General features: G+C 31.7%; 2 protein-coding genes across 4 annotated transcripts in view; one reads left to right on the top strand and one right to left on the bottom strand.

Moving 5' to 3' along the window:
- Positions 1 to 13,007, bottom strand: part of Nbr (exonuclease mut-7 homolog) — a 78,265-nt gene extending 65,258 nt beyond the window's left edge. The window contains exon 1 of one of the 3 annotated variants that reach the window (XM_067284606.1): positions 12,988 to 13,007. The gene's annotated coding sequence lies outside the window, so the exon portion shown is untranslated. Of the gene's footprint in view, positions 1 to 1,440; positions 1,456 to 7,011; positions 7,268 to 12,987 lie in introns of those variants that run through there. The other 2 variants (XM_067284622.1, XM_067284614.1) reach the window with 2 other exon arrangements.
- A 23-nt stretch (positions 13,008 to 13,030) lies between these two features.
- Positions 13,031 to 14,670, top strand: LOC136986950 (ribosomal L1 domain-containing protein 1-like). Its single transcript, XM_067284595.1, has 2 exons — positions 13,031 to 13,118; positions 13,203 to 14,670. The coding sequence occupies exon 2, from the start codon at positions 13,222 to 13,224 to the stop codon at positions 14,506 to 14,508; it is 1,287 nt and encodes a 428-aa protein (XP_067140696.1). The 5' UTR covers positions 13,031 to 13,118; positions 13,203 to 13,221; the 3' UTR covers positions 14,509 to 14,670.
- Positions 14,671 to 17,512: the final 2,842 nt, after the last annotated feature.

Here is a 17,512-nt window from a genome sequence, read left to right as displayed (position 1 = left end):
AGTTATTAAATATTTGCATTGAATTTACAATAAAATATATGATATACATTTTATTGTCAATGATATATATCAGGAGTGGCTAAACATTATGATAGGAGCAATACACCATGTATACGAAAACCACATCCTATATTGGAATAGGAACAGTACTTTATATTTTTTTTTATCCTATATATATATATATAGAGGAATCACATCAAAGTCAGACCCATACCCACCCTGAAGCAATAATCATAATTATTTGATATATAAAAGTGGCAACAAAGGTCTGGACTCTTGTTGCTACTTTTATATATCAACACAGTTTGACCTCCATAGATACATATCATCTATTATTTTCATTAATGTAATAATAAATTATTATTTAATGAGCAATTATTTATTGTGATATTGTCACAATGCCAGGCTGCAATTTTTAATCATATTTAAAATACTGTATATTCTCTCTACCTCAAATTAGTAGTGTCTTAACCCTGTACATCATACTTTTCCTTTAACAATAGAGTCATGCCAGTCATCTATCTAACGCCTTTCAGGGAAAACTTTTGAACTGAAATCACATGACTTCCATTGCAAACCAGAAGTTCATATATAGTTAATCATGGCCTCCTGCCCCTAAGGTTTCCATATCTGGTCTCATCTTTCATCTATCTAACTCTGTTCTCAAGATGAATGAATTGACAGACGACAGTGGGAATTTATAGATCTACAATTTTTTCAAATTGCAGCCCAATTATTGGTGCTTTGTGACAATTTCATATTAAATTAATTACAAAAAATTTATGATGTGAGTTACTTTAATATTTTAATTAAACTAGCTAAAATCTAATTACAGTCAAACCTGTTTTTATGCGGGGGATAGGGAGCGCATTAAAAAAGACGCATTAAAAAAAAATCGCACGAAACTTCACGAATGGCTGTAAAAAATAGTTTTCGCAACACAATTAAAAAAATATTTTTTTTATGCGGTCAGCAGGGACCGCATAAAAAAAGTCTCACATAGAAAATAACTCAAAACCGTACGAAATAGAATTTATTGACAACAGATGTCAGCACTTGACTGCATCGTCTGGTCTATCGTCTGTTTTACATATTTTTGTCCAGGTGGTGTTTTGTTGACTTAAAAAGTAAATTATTTCATTTTTCGCATATTCATGCAATAATATTACTATAATAAGTGCATTTATGCTATAATAAGTTTATTTAGCTATAATAAGTCAACGTGAGACATTGACGAATCGCACGAAACTAGTCGCCAACTATACCGCACAAATAAAAAATCGCACAAAAAAAACCGCATAAATTAAAAATTCGCATTAAAAAAATCGCACAAATAAAAATCGCACATAAAAAGAGCGCATAAAAACAGGTTTGACTGTATTGATAACATAATTTCATTAAAACACACACAAAATCTAAATTTGGAGAAAATAAACTTACAATTAGCTGTTAAATAATTCAAATTTCATTCAAAGAATTCAAAATAAAAAAAAATCTTTAACTTTGAAATAGTTTTTCTAACAAATGTTTTCATACTCTTAAGTGACCACCTGCAGGCTATAAAATATAAATTGTTTGATAAAGAATTTTAAAATTATTTAAAATACAAAAACAAAGAAAGTAAACACACAGATAAAATAAACATTAGTTTCTGATAAATATTATATCATTAGTTTAGAGTTCCTAAAGCAATATACAATTAAATATTTATCTTTGTTCTTATTCTATCCTATGCTTACATTCTGTAGCTTTTTGTATTTTAAATAATTTATTTTCTAAAACCCAAAGATGGCTGAAAACATTTGTTCATTACAAAAAGTTATTGCAGGATTTTTTAAAATTTTCTTTTTAAATTTAAATTGTTATTTATCCAATCTATTTGGTTTCTTCTTCAAATATCATTTCTACTAAAACAAAGAAAATTATCCCATTTTATAAAAAACAATGTAACAATCATATTTGTAATATTTTATACATTGAATGTTAGCTAAAAGCATTATTATTTACTACATATTATTAATTATGTCTGATTTGTTATAAATATTTGTCTGTGCTTAGTTACATCCCTCCATCTCCCTTCATTTTTGCTTTGGAGAATTTTACACTTACAGCTGTAATAGCTGTTCATGCTGAATTAAACAACTTCATTTTTAAAGATAAAAATATTGCTATTTTAATTTTAATTTATTATATTTATTTTTATTTAATTTTAGCTTCACCAATTTTCCTAATTGTCTGGCAAAGAATAATCATTCAATAAAGCTCAGAATATTCTTAGTTCCTCCCAGTAAGCCACTCATAATTCTGACTTAGTGCTTTGTGTTAATGAACCTGACCCTGATCTATTTTTTAAAATTCATTGGGGATATGGGTTTATTCAGGCTACTTAAATCTGTAAATTATTTTTTTCAAGATTAGTTTTTATATATGTAGGTGGGAGCAGAGGTCATTAAATGAAAATCAAAAAAATAATTCTAAGAAAGAAGCACAGATGACCAGAAATGTGATGCAATAATATACACACAATTTTGAGCAAACTGTTTACAGTAATTCAAATCTTAGAAGGTGTGATTCCAATAAATCCACATGTAGCTTTTTACTCAAGTACTTAGGTTTATTTTTTAATGCAACTGGAATGTGGGTTTATTCAAGCCTGTGAGGTAATTTAAGCCTGTGGGTCTAATGTATGATATTTTAAAGCTGGTTTGAAACAACTACAAGTTGCATTTTCTTATTTGTAATAATTCATCTATTCATTTCTTAGTTACTAGAAAAAGTAACAAGTATTTCTGTAACAAATTATATGTTTCATTTATGTAATAATTTTCTGTAGTATGATAACATTGGGGAAATACTATAAAGTATTTGCTGGAAGACTACTACTATTAAAACAATAAATTCTAAATGGCAATTAATAATAAAATAATATTTAAAATGATAACTGTTTCCACAACAGTAAAAATTAGTTATTGTTGTGTGTTCAATATTATTCATTAAATAAAACATTTTCCATAATTAGAATTGTAAATTAATTGAAAAAATTCTAATACCATAACTATATTGATATTGTTTTGTTTACTCTATAAATTTTTATACTTTTTAATTATATTCAGATAATGAAAATGTAATATGTATCAAAAATAATTCATGTATCATTACCTAAATATTTCATTTAGGTAATGATACATGAATTATTTTTGTTTGTTGTATGATCTGCAAAATGACCATAAAGTCCTTATGCATGAGATCATGTTCTGAATTTCTCAATTAGAAAATACCTTTATGACAATTCAGCAGACAATGTGACACAAATCTAATATGATGTCCTTAAAGCCTAGACTTAATAATATCACACAATCACTTTGGGGTATTGTGGATGTAAAAATTTCTCAAAATTCTATGACAGTTGAAGACCCAAAACATGTTAAAATTGCAGTTCTAAATGAGGTCTGGACTCCAAATTTTAGATCCTCTAGATCAGTAATTCCCAACCTTTTTTTTGTCATGGTACACCTTTAATAATTTAAAAATTTGGCAGCACACATGGTTACTTCGGTAAGTACCACAGGACAACCGATGACATCATAACAGTGATTTTTAAAATGCAGTTGGTTAATTAAGTAACATTTTCTAAATGCCTTGGTAATTATTGGCAATTACTGGTAACACCGGTTACAATTTCTAAATGTGCCCTAGGAAGGTAGAACTGACTGAACTATTGTCTGATGTCGCTTATGTATGGGTATTCGCAGTGGTGGCACACTTCAAAAATTTCACGGCACACTAAAGTGCCATGGCACAGTGGTTGAGAATCACTGCTCTAGATGACTAAAACAGTCTAAGGAGCCATATCTCTACTTGTGACCCCTGGTGAGATATCCACCTCTTTGTAGATTGGTTGTTAAACACAAGTTTAACAGAACTTGCAGTTATGACTCTAATTGTGCCGTGGAAGTAACTGATGCAATGGCACTTTATGAACTTTTGGCCATCTCTAGTAAAGCGAACAACAGTTGACTTTTTGCATTGCTTTGAGAAATAGTTCTGGATTTTTTCACTTTTAAATTTTACCCTATTTTTGAGTTTCTTCAAAATTTCAGATAGGCTGATTTCAGGGGGGTTATATCTCACAAAGGGTCACATGTTGACTATCAGTTCCTTTGACTTATTTTACATCAATAATAAGGTGACCAGACATCTGGCTTTTGGCAGGACAGTCCTAATTTTTAATAATTTGTGCCGCGTCCCGCAGCATTTTAAAAAAGTCCCGAGTTTTGGAAAGATTAAGTTTTTGTCAATTATGTGTCATAAACTTATGTCTTATGTTTAAGATTCGCAAAGATCATTTTGTATCACATGTATCAGTACAAAGTTGTGCACAAGCATCGGAAATAAAGGATGCTGCACCGACAAAACCCTTTGTGTTCTTGACAAAGACCAACAGAAAATGGTTTGGAACGTGCAACTGCAACAACAAAGCAGCATGTGTTCACAGGCTGTTCAAATGAGTGAACATTTTGTTTGTTGCATGTTACACGAATGCATTTTTTCTATTGTAAATAAAGTGTGGACATCTGATAAATCACAATTAAGTATTGAGACTTTGAAAGCCATATTATATGTGAAATATAATTTAACAAATTCATAACGTTTCATAACATTCTAAACAACAACAACAACAATCTACCAAAATAAATTCACTCAACTGAGAAATACAGTCAAACCTGTTTTTATGTGGTCTTTTTTTGTGCGATTTTTTTATGCGATTTTTTATTTGTGCGGTTTCTTTTTGTGCGGTATAGTCGGCGACTAGTCTCATGCATTTTGTCATGTCTCACGTTGACTTATTATAGCTAAATAAACTTATTATAGCATAAATGAACTTATTATAGCAATATTATTTCATGAATATGCAAAAAATAAAATAATTTATTTTTTAAGTCAACAAAACACCACCTGGACAAAAATATGTAAAACAGACGATAGACGAGACGATGCAGTCAAGTGCTGCATCTGTTGTCAATAAATTCTACGTCTGTTTTAATTACGTTAATTAAACCTTCAAAGTGCTTTCACATTTCTGGATCATTAAGATAAGATCCATTTCAAAGTGTAAATTGAAGGTAAATATACTGTATTATTTACGTACTTTCTAAATCAGATTCCAAAAGGTTTGACAAGATTCCAAATAGCTGCCAAGCCTCGTCATGATTTCGTTTAAAAAAGCAATTCCTAGTTATTTCGTATGGTTTTGAGTTATTTTCTATGTGAGACTTTTTTATGCGGTCCCTATTGACCGCATAAAAAATAGCTCGCAACACAATTAAAAAAATTTAATTGTGTTGCATTTTTTTAATTGTGTTGTGAAAACTATTTTTTATAGCCACTCGTGAAGTTTCGTGCAATTTTTTTTATGCGTTTTTTTTTATGCGGTTCCTATCCACCGCATAAAAACAGGTTTGACTGTATGCAAAAGAATAAAGAGATTTTAAAGATTTATAATAGTAAGCTTATATATATTTGTAAATTTTACATGTTAAAATTTTAAAAAATGTAACACAGTTGTGTTCGGCTGTACTATAGATTACCACCTATGGAATTTTGGGACTTTGAGTATATATTTGAACTTAGGGAACCGAGACAAGTTCAACGGTATCCTACTTTTGGACCAGAGACAAAAAATAAGAAAGTCATCATACTTTTTAAATTATCATACTTTTTTAATGCTATCATGCAGACGGCACCATAGTTGCTAGTACCGCCATCTTGTGGTAAAGTCTGCAAACCATGACGTCAGACTACGGTCATCTCCTGGAGGGATAGGTTAGGTTTGTTGGTCAAGCCGTAATAGCGGCGCATAGTACTAGTACTGCTATTGCACTAGTACTAGCGAACAATAGCGTACTAGCAAGAGATAGTGTACCAGTGAGCGATAGAATACTAGCGAGCGTGTCAGCGGCTGAGGGGCCATAGGCCCCGAGGTGGAGGAGTGCAAGGGTGTGTGAAAAGGACTTAACTCCAACTGCAGATGATCAGTGTGCTCGTGGATCAACATCTGCCTCTGTTGAAGGTATATATGGCCGACTTGCCAGACTGCCTGTTAAACACGCAATAGGCTTAGCGAAGAGAGTGATGTGACTCCCGACCATCGTACGATTGCCGAAAAAAGTATGATAACTTTTTTATTTTTCATCTCCAGTCCAAAAGTAGAGTACCGTTGAACTTGCCTCAGTCCCCTCAGTTCAGGTATATACTCCCGAAATTCCATAGGTGGTAATCTATAGTATCCTCTTACATTCTTTCATAATAAAATTTTGTTGCTCTAGAATAATTTTTTTCAATAAGACAACCACTGCCCCCATCAATTTTATCCACTTCACCAATGTTAAAATCTGGTCACTTAACCTATGAGCATGATCTACAGCTCTGATAAGATCCCAACTGCCTCATTAACAGCTGCATTTGTACCCAAACAAACTATTGGGCACCATTATAACAACTTCCAACTGTCAACACAAAAATCAGCCAAAGAAAATACTTAAAATTTGTTCAGAGAAATCCATATAAAGATAACGGCTAGTACAATAAGCACAAACATACAGATAATGGCTAACCAGAGACATAGGAATTTTATGGATGTTTGATACAACATAAAGTTTATAGGATTTAACAGTGTCCAATTAAACAGAAAAGACACATTGATTTCAGCAGGGAATTTCACTAGAATCAAAAATGAGGATTATTTTAGATTCAAAATGCTTTTATCATCGTTTTAATTAGTTTAGTTGACATTAATTTAAATTATTACCTCTGAAAATATTTCAGAGGTAATAATTTTGAAATAATTTCATAAAATCTCTGAAATCATTTCATAAATTATAGTTTATTACATCAGATAATATTAATTAAACAAGATAATTTTTATCCAAAAATTTAGAAGTTTTAAGTACATATCTTTTATGAATAATTTAATAATAGATAATAATAATAATAATAATTAAATTTACTTACTTTAATTTTGGGCAATTAAAAAATACATTATGTTGTCATTAACTTTTTATATTATGGGGATTCATACACATAAATAGAAAAAGAAACAAACATTTTTCTGTTTCGTTGTTATTATTGGAATATTTAGTTCTCAAAATAGAATACAATTCAATTTATCCTTCTAAATCTATTTACGTTCTTTATTTATTTAATTTTTTTAAATTCGTAAAATAAGAAACCATACTACCAGGTGGCTACGAACTCACGTAAGAACACACTTTGAGACTTCCTCTGTTATTTGGTGGTTTTCCCTCTATCGAAATTTTTAAATAAATATATTTTTTTCTAATTGTTATTGTTTTATATGTAAAAATGGGTGATTATTTGTGCAATTTTTATCAAAAATTCCAATAACCACCACCTTATAAGTTGCTGAGGGAATTTTTAATTAATAAAACAAACGAAAGCAATTTTTATCAAAACTTATTTTAATATTTATACAAGATAATTGTATAAATTATGGGTTCGGCCCGGCTCACAATGGGGCGGGGTCCGACATATCTCCCCCCCCCAAAAAAATTCCTGGGGATTTCTCGACCCGTTAGGATTCCATCCTGGGTTCCCCAGAGAGAGTAGACTGCCACGGCCATCCCGTCGTCCGTAATGCAACTTTAGTCTCTCATTTAATCAAGCAAACCACCTACGACTAAATGCCAAGGCGATGCTTATCAAAAGAGACCCTGAATGGTACTCTTCGGTTAATTAACGGGACACCAGTCAATCGATGAAATCCGATTCGCGTTTACATCTTAATATTTGCTTTAATTTAGATTAAGTTAATTAAAATGCAAACCTACCCTTTTCTTTATGTATGTATAAAAGTTATAAAAGTCGATTATGAATTTAATTTATTAATTAAACAATGAGTGTCAATACATGTTTCATATCGAAATAGATTAGCATATTTTCGCGTTGGTATAGTTTAAAAAGTTAAATTTCAACTTCTAGTTGTATATTATACGTATAATTTGTTATGTTATTTGGTTATAAATTCGAAATTAGAATAATATTAAAAGTTAAAATAACGTTTTTTATTTATTTTCAATCTACTTTGCATAGTACCACGTTTCATAGTTGCGTCATTCAACATCATGTTGTGTTAAATTACGTTTCTTGGTAGGAGTGATGTACCGGTATCGGTACATACTGTAATGTTTTTTCTCCCCCAAAGTTCGCCGTAATTGTTTCTTTTGGTCAGTTCGTTATTTTTCGATTTAAATGTGATTTTAGAATATGGCAATTGTCAAATGACGAAGAAATTGCTATTCGTTTTTTCCTAGAAATTGGAATTTTACGTGGTGAGTTAGGAAATAATACCAGCACGATTGTCGATCGGAATGATTGCATGCATTATGTTTGTACCAATTTTTAAATATCTTTAATCATTGTAAAATCAGGTTGTGTAGAGTCGTTAATGTGTATGAAGTGTATTTACACGTAGAAAACAAAATGTTGGACTGTTCTTCCACAGCAGTGGGTATTTATTTGGTGAATAGGTCGTGAATCGAAAGATAAGGTGACCAACTATTTTTTGTTCAAAAAGAGTACACTATGCAAGTATTTCATAGGTGAAAAAAAAAGAAAAAACGATAAAAACTTTATTTTCTTTTAAAAACATATTTTTCTTCGGAGTGGATTTTTTTTTTTGCTAAATGAGGATGTTCGTCTAATAATGTAGCCACATCCGAACAACTTTCATTTTGCATATTAAATTTGACTGTTAAGACGGCAGATACTGTAAAAACAGAAAGTTGCGACTTCTCACTGCTCCAATAATCATTCCCTAGTGAAAATACCCTTTCAACAGCAGCATTAGTGCCTGGACAACATAAGGAAATTTCTATTAAAACTTTTAAATTTTCATGTGGGATATGTTCTACTCTAAAATGCCGAAAGATTTCTACCCATCTTTTGTCAAGTTCTATTTTCTCATCGTTCCATTTCTTCAATTTTTCTTCATTTAAATATAAATTTACTCTTCGAATTTCTTCAAAGAGAAAATTGTCATTAATAACAATATCTTTTACTTCCTTCATTACAAATTCGACTGCTGAAGAAACTTCTTTCCATTCAATTTTACTATTTAGAAGGGTCCATTTGAAACAATTTAATGCTCTAAAGTTCACTATCCATTCTTCGATATATTCATAGCAAATTTTATAAAAATTTTTAACTTCTTTTAAAAATTCATTTTTTATTCCGGGATTGGAATCTTCCAAAACGGTCAGTTTATTCTTTAGAATTAGTGGTAAAAATCCATCATTAAATCTTGATTTACATTGCAGTATGAAATCGTTTAATATAATACAAACTTCTGCTGCTGAAATTTTATCTCCTTCAATTTGTAGAGTAATTTTATGAAACAACGACGCCTGACTGTGAATAAAATAAAGCATAGGTTCTGACATATCGTTTTGAAAGAATTTCTCCAAAATTGTAGGACATTTGTCAAGGCTTAAAAAATATGAACGTAGTGGATCATATAACTGCAAAACGCGTTCTAATGCTGGAGTTAAAGCAAGCCATCTGACTTTGGAATAACCAAGCAGTTTTTTGTATTGAACACCAGCCTCTTCACAAAATTCTTTCAAACTTGCTACCCGTACTGTAAACCGATTGAAATATAAATATATATTTGTAATAATTACTTCCACATCTATTGACATTGAACTTGATGCTGTATTGATGGCATTTGATATAATGTGAGCATTACAACCAATTCCCAAAATATTTCGTTTCAGAAGATCTTGTAATTTTGTGTACACATTATTGACACCTTTACGGGTGCGTCCTCCAAAATTAGTATTTGTGTTATCAGCCGAGAGCGCCAAAATTTTCTTATTCAAATTGTTGTCTATTATAACTCGAAATAAGTGATTAGACAAAATGTCTGATGTTTCCCCTTTGATTGATTCCAAATTTAAAATCTTAATTTGAATACCGTTCTTAATATCGAAATACCTTACTAAAATTGGATAAAGTTTTATTTCATTGTGATTCGATGCGTCTGATAGAATAGATATATATGATACAGAATCCAGATTTTCTGATAGCATTTTCTTGCAGTATTCATTAAATACGCTGGTTACGATAGACTCACATTTTGTTCGCGCACAAGAAAATTTTTCGTCACAAAATTTTTTTAATAATTTAGTAGTGCAGTCCATGCTGCGAAAACTTTGATTATGGATTATTGTGTGAAAAGCGAAAGTACCCTCCATAACTGCCAATTTTTTTTCATTAGTTCCAAAAGTATTCCCTTTAAAAAATGTTGTCAGTTTGGATGTTGACGCTGCTGTGTCATGAGACGTTTTATGTACTTTAGTTTCAATGTGTGCCGTTATTGCACTACGTCCATGAATTGCAATTGAAAATTCCCTATTGCAGATTGTGCATTTAACCAAGGAGTCATCATTTCGATTTTTAACTACAATGAACGGAAACTTTTTTTTAAATTTTCGTTTAAACGATTTTTCCTTCTTTTGTTATCGCTCATATTTGAATTAATAATCTAAAAAAATTATATTAGTAATATATTTTTTATTTTGATTTTAAATAAATATTATAATCTGATATTATTTAAGTAAAATGAAAATGAAACTATAATATTAATACTTACATGCAACTTCACCTTCACTAGATAAATAAAATAAAATTTTATTTTGTTTTGTACCCCTCAAATCTTGTTAACTTGAACAAAAAGTACGAAATTGTTGGTTTTCTCTAACCTCAAATTAATTAAACAGAAAGGGAATTCCCATAAAACTTTGCCGTACATACTACGCATGCTCGTGTCTGGTGTTTGCCCTGTCCTCTGACGTGCCGGAAACGGCAAGCAATATGCGCGCGTGAAATTCAAATCACTGTCAAAATAATTTTAAATATTTAATTAATAAAATTGAAATAAAATAATCTAAAAAAATGTTTTAGAAATACAAATGAGTATAAAATTATACAAAAGAGTACTTTCAGAGTACAGGATTTGAAAAGAGTACGGTTTGAGAAAAAAGAGTACAAAACTCAGTAAATGAGTATAGTTGGTCACCTTACGAAAGAGTGTTTTTTTTAGTCACAGTGCGAGACCGTTCAGGTAAAACTTCGATTGATGCTATACGAAATAACGTGAAAGAAAGAAGTATAATCTTTTCGGTTAATGTAACCCTTGGTGCCAAGATGGCGGCTCGTCTCTGATTCCAGCAAAGAAACAGTAGGACGCACGTTCTAACCTAACCTAACTATTCTAATAATTTGGTTGCTAATAATTATGGTAATTTATTAGAATAGGTTAGGTTAGGTTAGAACGTGCGTCCCACTGTTTCTTTGCTAGAATCAGAGACGAGCCGCCATCTTGGCACCAAGAGTTACATTAACCATATTTTCTGACTTGGAAAGCGTACAAAACTGTCTATTTAGAAGAAGACGGATACGAACGTTTACGAGTAAACCACAAGTATAAACTTTGTAAATCATGAAACTTGTTGAAATACTACAATTATTTTTGTTTTGAGTAAGTGTGCCTTACGTCTTTTCCTTCCCCCTTTGCCACGTGGTGGGTCCGACTCGGTGGAGATGAGTTGTGTAAATCTGGGTGTGTAACCGAGGATGGGAGATTTATTGGAGGGTATGTCTCGGGGAGAAGTTAGAACGGAAATGGAGAGAAGGAAGAGAGTGGTGTGTGAAAGTGCGTGAAAAAAATAGTGGGGAAGCCGGAAAGTAAAGACTGTGCAACCGGACGGCCGGATGGCCGAGCGGTAAAGGTGGCAGCCTACCGCTCTGGGGGACCCGGGATCGAATCCGAACGGGTCGATTAATCCCCAGGAATTTTTCGGGGGGTGGTCCGTTCGGATATGTCGGGCCCCGTCCCTCACCACCCGGTCGCCCCATTGTGGGCCTGGCCGAACCCATAATGGGCCTACTAAAACAGGCCCTCTTAGTGCCCACAGGGCGGAAAGAGTTAAAAAAAAAAAAAAAAAAAAGGAAAGTAAAGACTGTGCAACCGGGTCAGCGGGAAGATTTCGTTTTCAAACTGTTTCCTGTCCGATAAGAAGTAAAAGAAGAGGTACACTTTAAACTTATTGTCGGTACGTTCTATGTCTGCGCGTTACGGGAATTCTGTAACATACTATTAGCTAGGTTGAGGCCGAAGTTTTCAACGCGAATACGTGTACGTCGGACGTTCGGCGCCACTTTCCTGTAAGCCTAGAAGTTGAAGTTTGGCAATGGCGTTTAGAAAGTCAGTGGAATCATCCTCGACATTCCAAAGGCCATTGCCAAACTTCTAGGCTTACGGGAAAGCGGCGCCGAACGTCCGACGTACAGGTTTTCGCGTTGAAAACTTCGGCCTCAACCTCACTATTGTCGGGAGAATTGTGTTAAAGCTATTCGGTAGATTGGATTTGTCGGGCTCCGTACGTTCCTGTGTGTTTCCCTGGACGTTTTGTATGTTCCAAGGAAAATTAAAGGATTATCTTGTTAATTTGGATAGTTGTCTTTGTCTAGTCTCTACTGAGATAAATGGACACCCCCTTCTAAGCGTCTGTTCTATCAAGCACGCTTGTTATCAATTTGTCCTATCGAAGAAATCACTAAAGTTCTCCGTGTCGACTCGTTCGTATTTTATATAATCTCACATAAGTTTGTTAATTGTTCAGTATTTCATTGTAATTTTAAACATGTATGAATTACGAAATAAAATATCGATTTCTCTAAAAATAGTAGTAAAAATGATTGGTGTCCTGTTAACCAAAGAATACCGAGATTTATAAATCTAAGCAACAAAATGCATCTGTCAATCGCGCGTTTCCCCGGCGAGGAATCTTTACATGAAATCTCCGGGTACCTATAATTTGAGTGTAATTTTCTATTACTTATTATGCATTTTTATATTTAATTTATGTTTTCGTATATTCTCGGTTTTTAAATTTGTTCGCTACTTACATGTTTGATGTTCCAAGTTCGAATGTTTTAAAAAATTACAACAGATCCTGTAGAACAGCGTAATGATGGCCATTGAAAATGGCTGAAAACGTTAGCTGATTTATTAAAATATTATTGTTTTGCTGATTTAAGTAAGTTTGTATTATTTTGTATTTTCGAAGACAATCAATTTAGAAAAATATATAATTTGTTAACACAATATTCAATTTAAGCAGATGGCGCTAGTTGTACAATATGGCGAGCACACGTGTTGAACTGTCGAAAGTTCAAATTAGTGAAGCTGTTTTAGCTTTAAAAAAGGTTGAGAAATCTTGGAAAGAGAATAAAAACAGAAAAACTAAATTGCTGGAAGATGATGAACATTCGAAAAAAGTATTTTTACAGATTGGATTGAAGAAGATCCCTGAAATTAAAAGTAAGGCAGTCAAGATATACTTACCACATTGGAATTTAGAAGGTGAAGTTTGTTTAATTACCGGAGATTTGGATAAAAAGAATCCACGTGCTGATCCGGAAGAAACTGTTCGTCATTATAAAGAACTGTTACAAAAACATGAGATCACGTGTATTTCTGGGGTCATATCTCTACGTGAATTGCATACTGATTACAAAGAATATGAAGCGAGACGAAAACTATGTAATGCTTACGATATATTTTTAACAGACAGGAAAATATTTGCTTCAGTCAATGCGGCATTGGGTAAATTTGTCTATGCTAATAATAAAATACCTCGTCGAATTAACATAAATTCTAAAAATTTAAAAAAGGAAATTACTAATGCATTAGCTTGTTCTATCTGCTTTGTCCAAGGGAAAGGTTCTGACTGTACTGTTTGTGTTGGTCATATTTCTCAGCCTAAAACTGAATTGGTCAAAAACATTATTACTGCTGTTGAGAAATTCTCGGATAGTGTTATGGGTGGTTGGCAAAATATCCAAACATTGCATATTAAATGTGCTAAGTCTCTTGCGGTACCATTTTACGTATCTTTTGAATCACCAAATGAAGTAGATTTACCAACCTTAGTGGTTCCCAACGAACCAATTGAAGATGAATTAACTACTTTAACAGGAGGTCGTGTTAAAGTATATCCCGACGGAGAGGTTGAAGTAGTAGAATCGAAGAAAACAAAAAAGAAACAGTTAGGCAAAAAAAAGACAAATTTGAAACCAAAATCAAAAAAGATTGCTAAGAAGGAAACTGAATTACCAAATAATTCCAAGAATGATTTAATGAATGACGAGATGCAAGTTGAAAATGAAGAATCAAGTACGTTAAAGAAAAAAGTGAAGAAACGTAAGGCTAACGAAGAACACGAATCAGCCGATACATCAACAAAGAAAAACAGAAAGAAGATACTTAAGAGTGGGGAAAATCAAACTGAATATTGCAAAACATTAAAACAAATGGATGACAATGATGAAAAAAATCAGAAATTACAAAATACATCTGCAAAGAAAGTAAAGAAACAAAAACTGTTAAAAACAAAGAAAAAGAATGTAAAAAATCAATTAAAATGAAGAAAACAACTTGATTACAGAAACTGAATTGATATGCATACAATACTGTTTAATTTTTATGTAAAATAGTTTTAAAAGTTATGATTAATATACTTTTAAAACAATTTATTAATGCTTAGTTTTATGTAGTAATTTTTAATAAATTGTTACATAACTGAATAATTATTTCTTTTTTGTTGTATTAGATGTAAGTATAGTTTTAATACATTATGATCAGTGAATATAGTTTTTTTATGTTGTAGATTAGTGGTTTTGAAATTTTGAGACAACTCTTATATAAAAGTTATATTTTGGCAGACCTCTATTTTCAGCTATTAGCTTTAACTCATTAATAAACTACAATAATAGTAATAATAATTTGTGACATGTATTATTTTTTGATGGTTTCCAATTACATTAATTTGAAAATTCTTGTTAAAATAACAGAATTAATAAGTTATAAAATTTAATAAAATATCACTAAAATATAGCCTTTTAATATACAGTATGATAAATTTATCAAATTTCTTTTGAAGCTTATAGCTGTAAACAATTAAAATATTTGCTATTTAGAAAATGGGTTATTGCATCCTCATCAAGTATCTCATGGATCACAGTTTCAGAACAATTGATGATCTTTAATAATACTATCAACTAATATTTGTGCAGTCTGCAATTGTATAAAATATTGCTAGATGGTCATCTGATAAAAATGATGCCATTAATATTCTTTACAGCTACTTTTTGTATTTGCTATCACTTTGTAGGACTTATCAGCAGGGATGGAGAGTTGAAACAAATTTTAAAAAAAAATAGTTGGGAGTTGTGTATTTTTCTACTGACTCCCATCCCTGCTTGTCAGACCAGTCTGATAAGTCCTACAAAGTCCTACAAATACTAAAAGTAGCTATAAAGAATATTAAAAATAGGACAAAAAGCATATAATGGTGCCATGTTTCATTATCAGATTATAGAGTATGGTCTTGTTTTGTGTGTCAGCAGTTCTGTATAAAATGAAATTGTGTAAATTTATGCTCACCCAAGGTTGTTGCAGATGATTGCCTAGACCAGTGATTTTTGAACTTTTTTTTGACTTGTGCATATTGTAAAACAAGTTTTCTGGCACACTTTGTCTATAAAGTTAAAAACATTAATGATGAATGTAATATATTTTATTGAAACAAGTTTTTTCATTTTTAAAATATACCTTCATAATTGTCACCACAGCTATGGTGCACAGTTTGAAAATCACAGGTCTAGTAACAAAAAAAAAAAAGTGAAGTAAAAAATTTTGAACACTTGTTTCTGGATATACAAGCAAAGTTTTATTATGCTGTATCAAGCACACTACTTGAGAAAAATACATGCAAACTAGGATATTAACCATGGTGATTAGCATTCAGTAATTCTCTACTCTGTATTTTTAATGTCAGAAGATGGAGAAGCACATGAGTTAATGTAATCCACAAAAACAAGTGTGTATGCCATATAAAACAAGATCCTAGTTTATATTAATACACATTATTACATATAAATTACACGTAATACTGTACTTTGTTACGAGGCATTTTGATTCCTACCTCAAATTATGAATTCTAACTTCAAAATATGTTGTATTGTTTATTTTATATAGTAGAATGAATTTAATTTTTTGTAAAATCCTGATTAGAAACAAGGGTCAGCATTAATATTAATGAATAGACATAAACATGTCTAGATTTAATTACATAGGATCACAGTAAAAGTTTCGAAGTGTTTTACTCCCGGCTATTTGTGGAATTAGTTGAAAGTTTCACCACCAGGGGAAAATGGCCGCTGTTTAGTTGAAAATAAATTCAAGTTTTATAAATCATTATTAAAATTACTTTGGTTGCCATTTCATTATTCATTTCTATCTTTGCTATCATAATTCTTACGATTTATTTTGAAAAAGATTAATGCTTCTAGCCATTCTATATTCTGTTTGACATTTGTGTGTTACCTTTCTATTTAATGTAACTTTAATAAGGGTTTTTTATTTTTAACTCTCCATCCTGTGAGCACTAAGAAGGCCTCTTTAAGCAAGCTCATTATGGGTTCGGCCAGGCCCACAATAGGGCGGCCAGGTGGTGAAGAATTGGGCCCTATATATCTGGACGGACCACCCCCGAAAAATTCCTGGGGATTATTCGATCCAGGGTCCCCAGAGCGGTAGGCTGCAACCTTGACCGCTCGGCCATTCGGCTTAACCTATAAATCGAATTTATTCGAATTTAAAATAATTTTCAAAGTGTAAAACACTTTTTTAATTTTTTAAATTTGTAATAAAAAATTATATATACAAATACTGTCTGAGAAATAAAATATTTAATAAACGTCTTCAGATCGAAAAAAATATTCTCAGGTGGCGTAATTCATTTTGCCATGCGTTAACGCGTCGCCATGGTTACCAAGTACAAACAAATAGCGCCACGAGAAATTCAAACACGTGGTCGAAAATTCGTCCGACATTGCTAATGTAAGAAAGCTCATTTCATTTAACAGAATGGAAACTTCTTTGAGACAGAATATCCGAAACATCTTAAAAGAAAATCTGGAAAATAAAAATTATCGAAGGGATTCGGTCAAAGAATGGATCGAGTTGATCGCAGATTCCATTAAGCTCAAGGCTAAAGATTTGGGTTTTTCTTCTCATAAGATTGTAGTCGATGTTTGGATCGGAGAAAGACTGGGACAAGGCGTTAAAGCCGGAATCAGGTGTCTCTGGGACTCTCACACTGATAAAATCATCTCTGAAGTTTATTCAAACGAAACTTTGCATTGTTTTGTAATAATTGTTTTCACCAAATTCGATTATTAGTTAAATTTTGTTCAACAATCTTCGTTTCTGTATTTACATACATTAATATTCATCCTTTAAATTTATTATCAGAAATGAAAAAGTCTTATATTTATACTTTGAGTTATTTACTATTATTAAATGTCATTATATCTTCTAACAATTCTAAATACTGATCTTATAAAACAAAAAATATTGTAAAAGTTC

Source organism: Centruroides vittatus, unplaced genomic scaffold (genome assembly GCF_030686945.1).
Source record: "Centruroides vittatus isolate TY-2023 unplaced genomic scaffold, ASM3068694v2 contig_1215, whole genome shotgun sequence".
NCBI classification, from domain to species: Eukaryota; Metazoa; Arthropoda; class Arachnida; order Scorpiones; family Buthidae; genus Centruroides; species Centruroides vittatus.
This window is presented reverse-complemented; position numbering and strand designations above follow the sequence as displayed.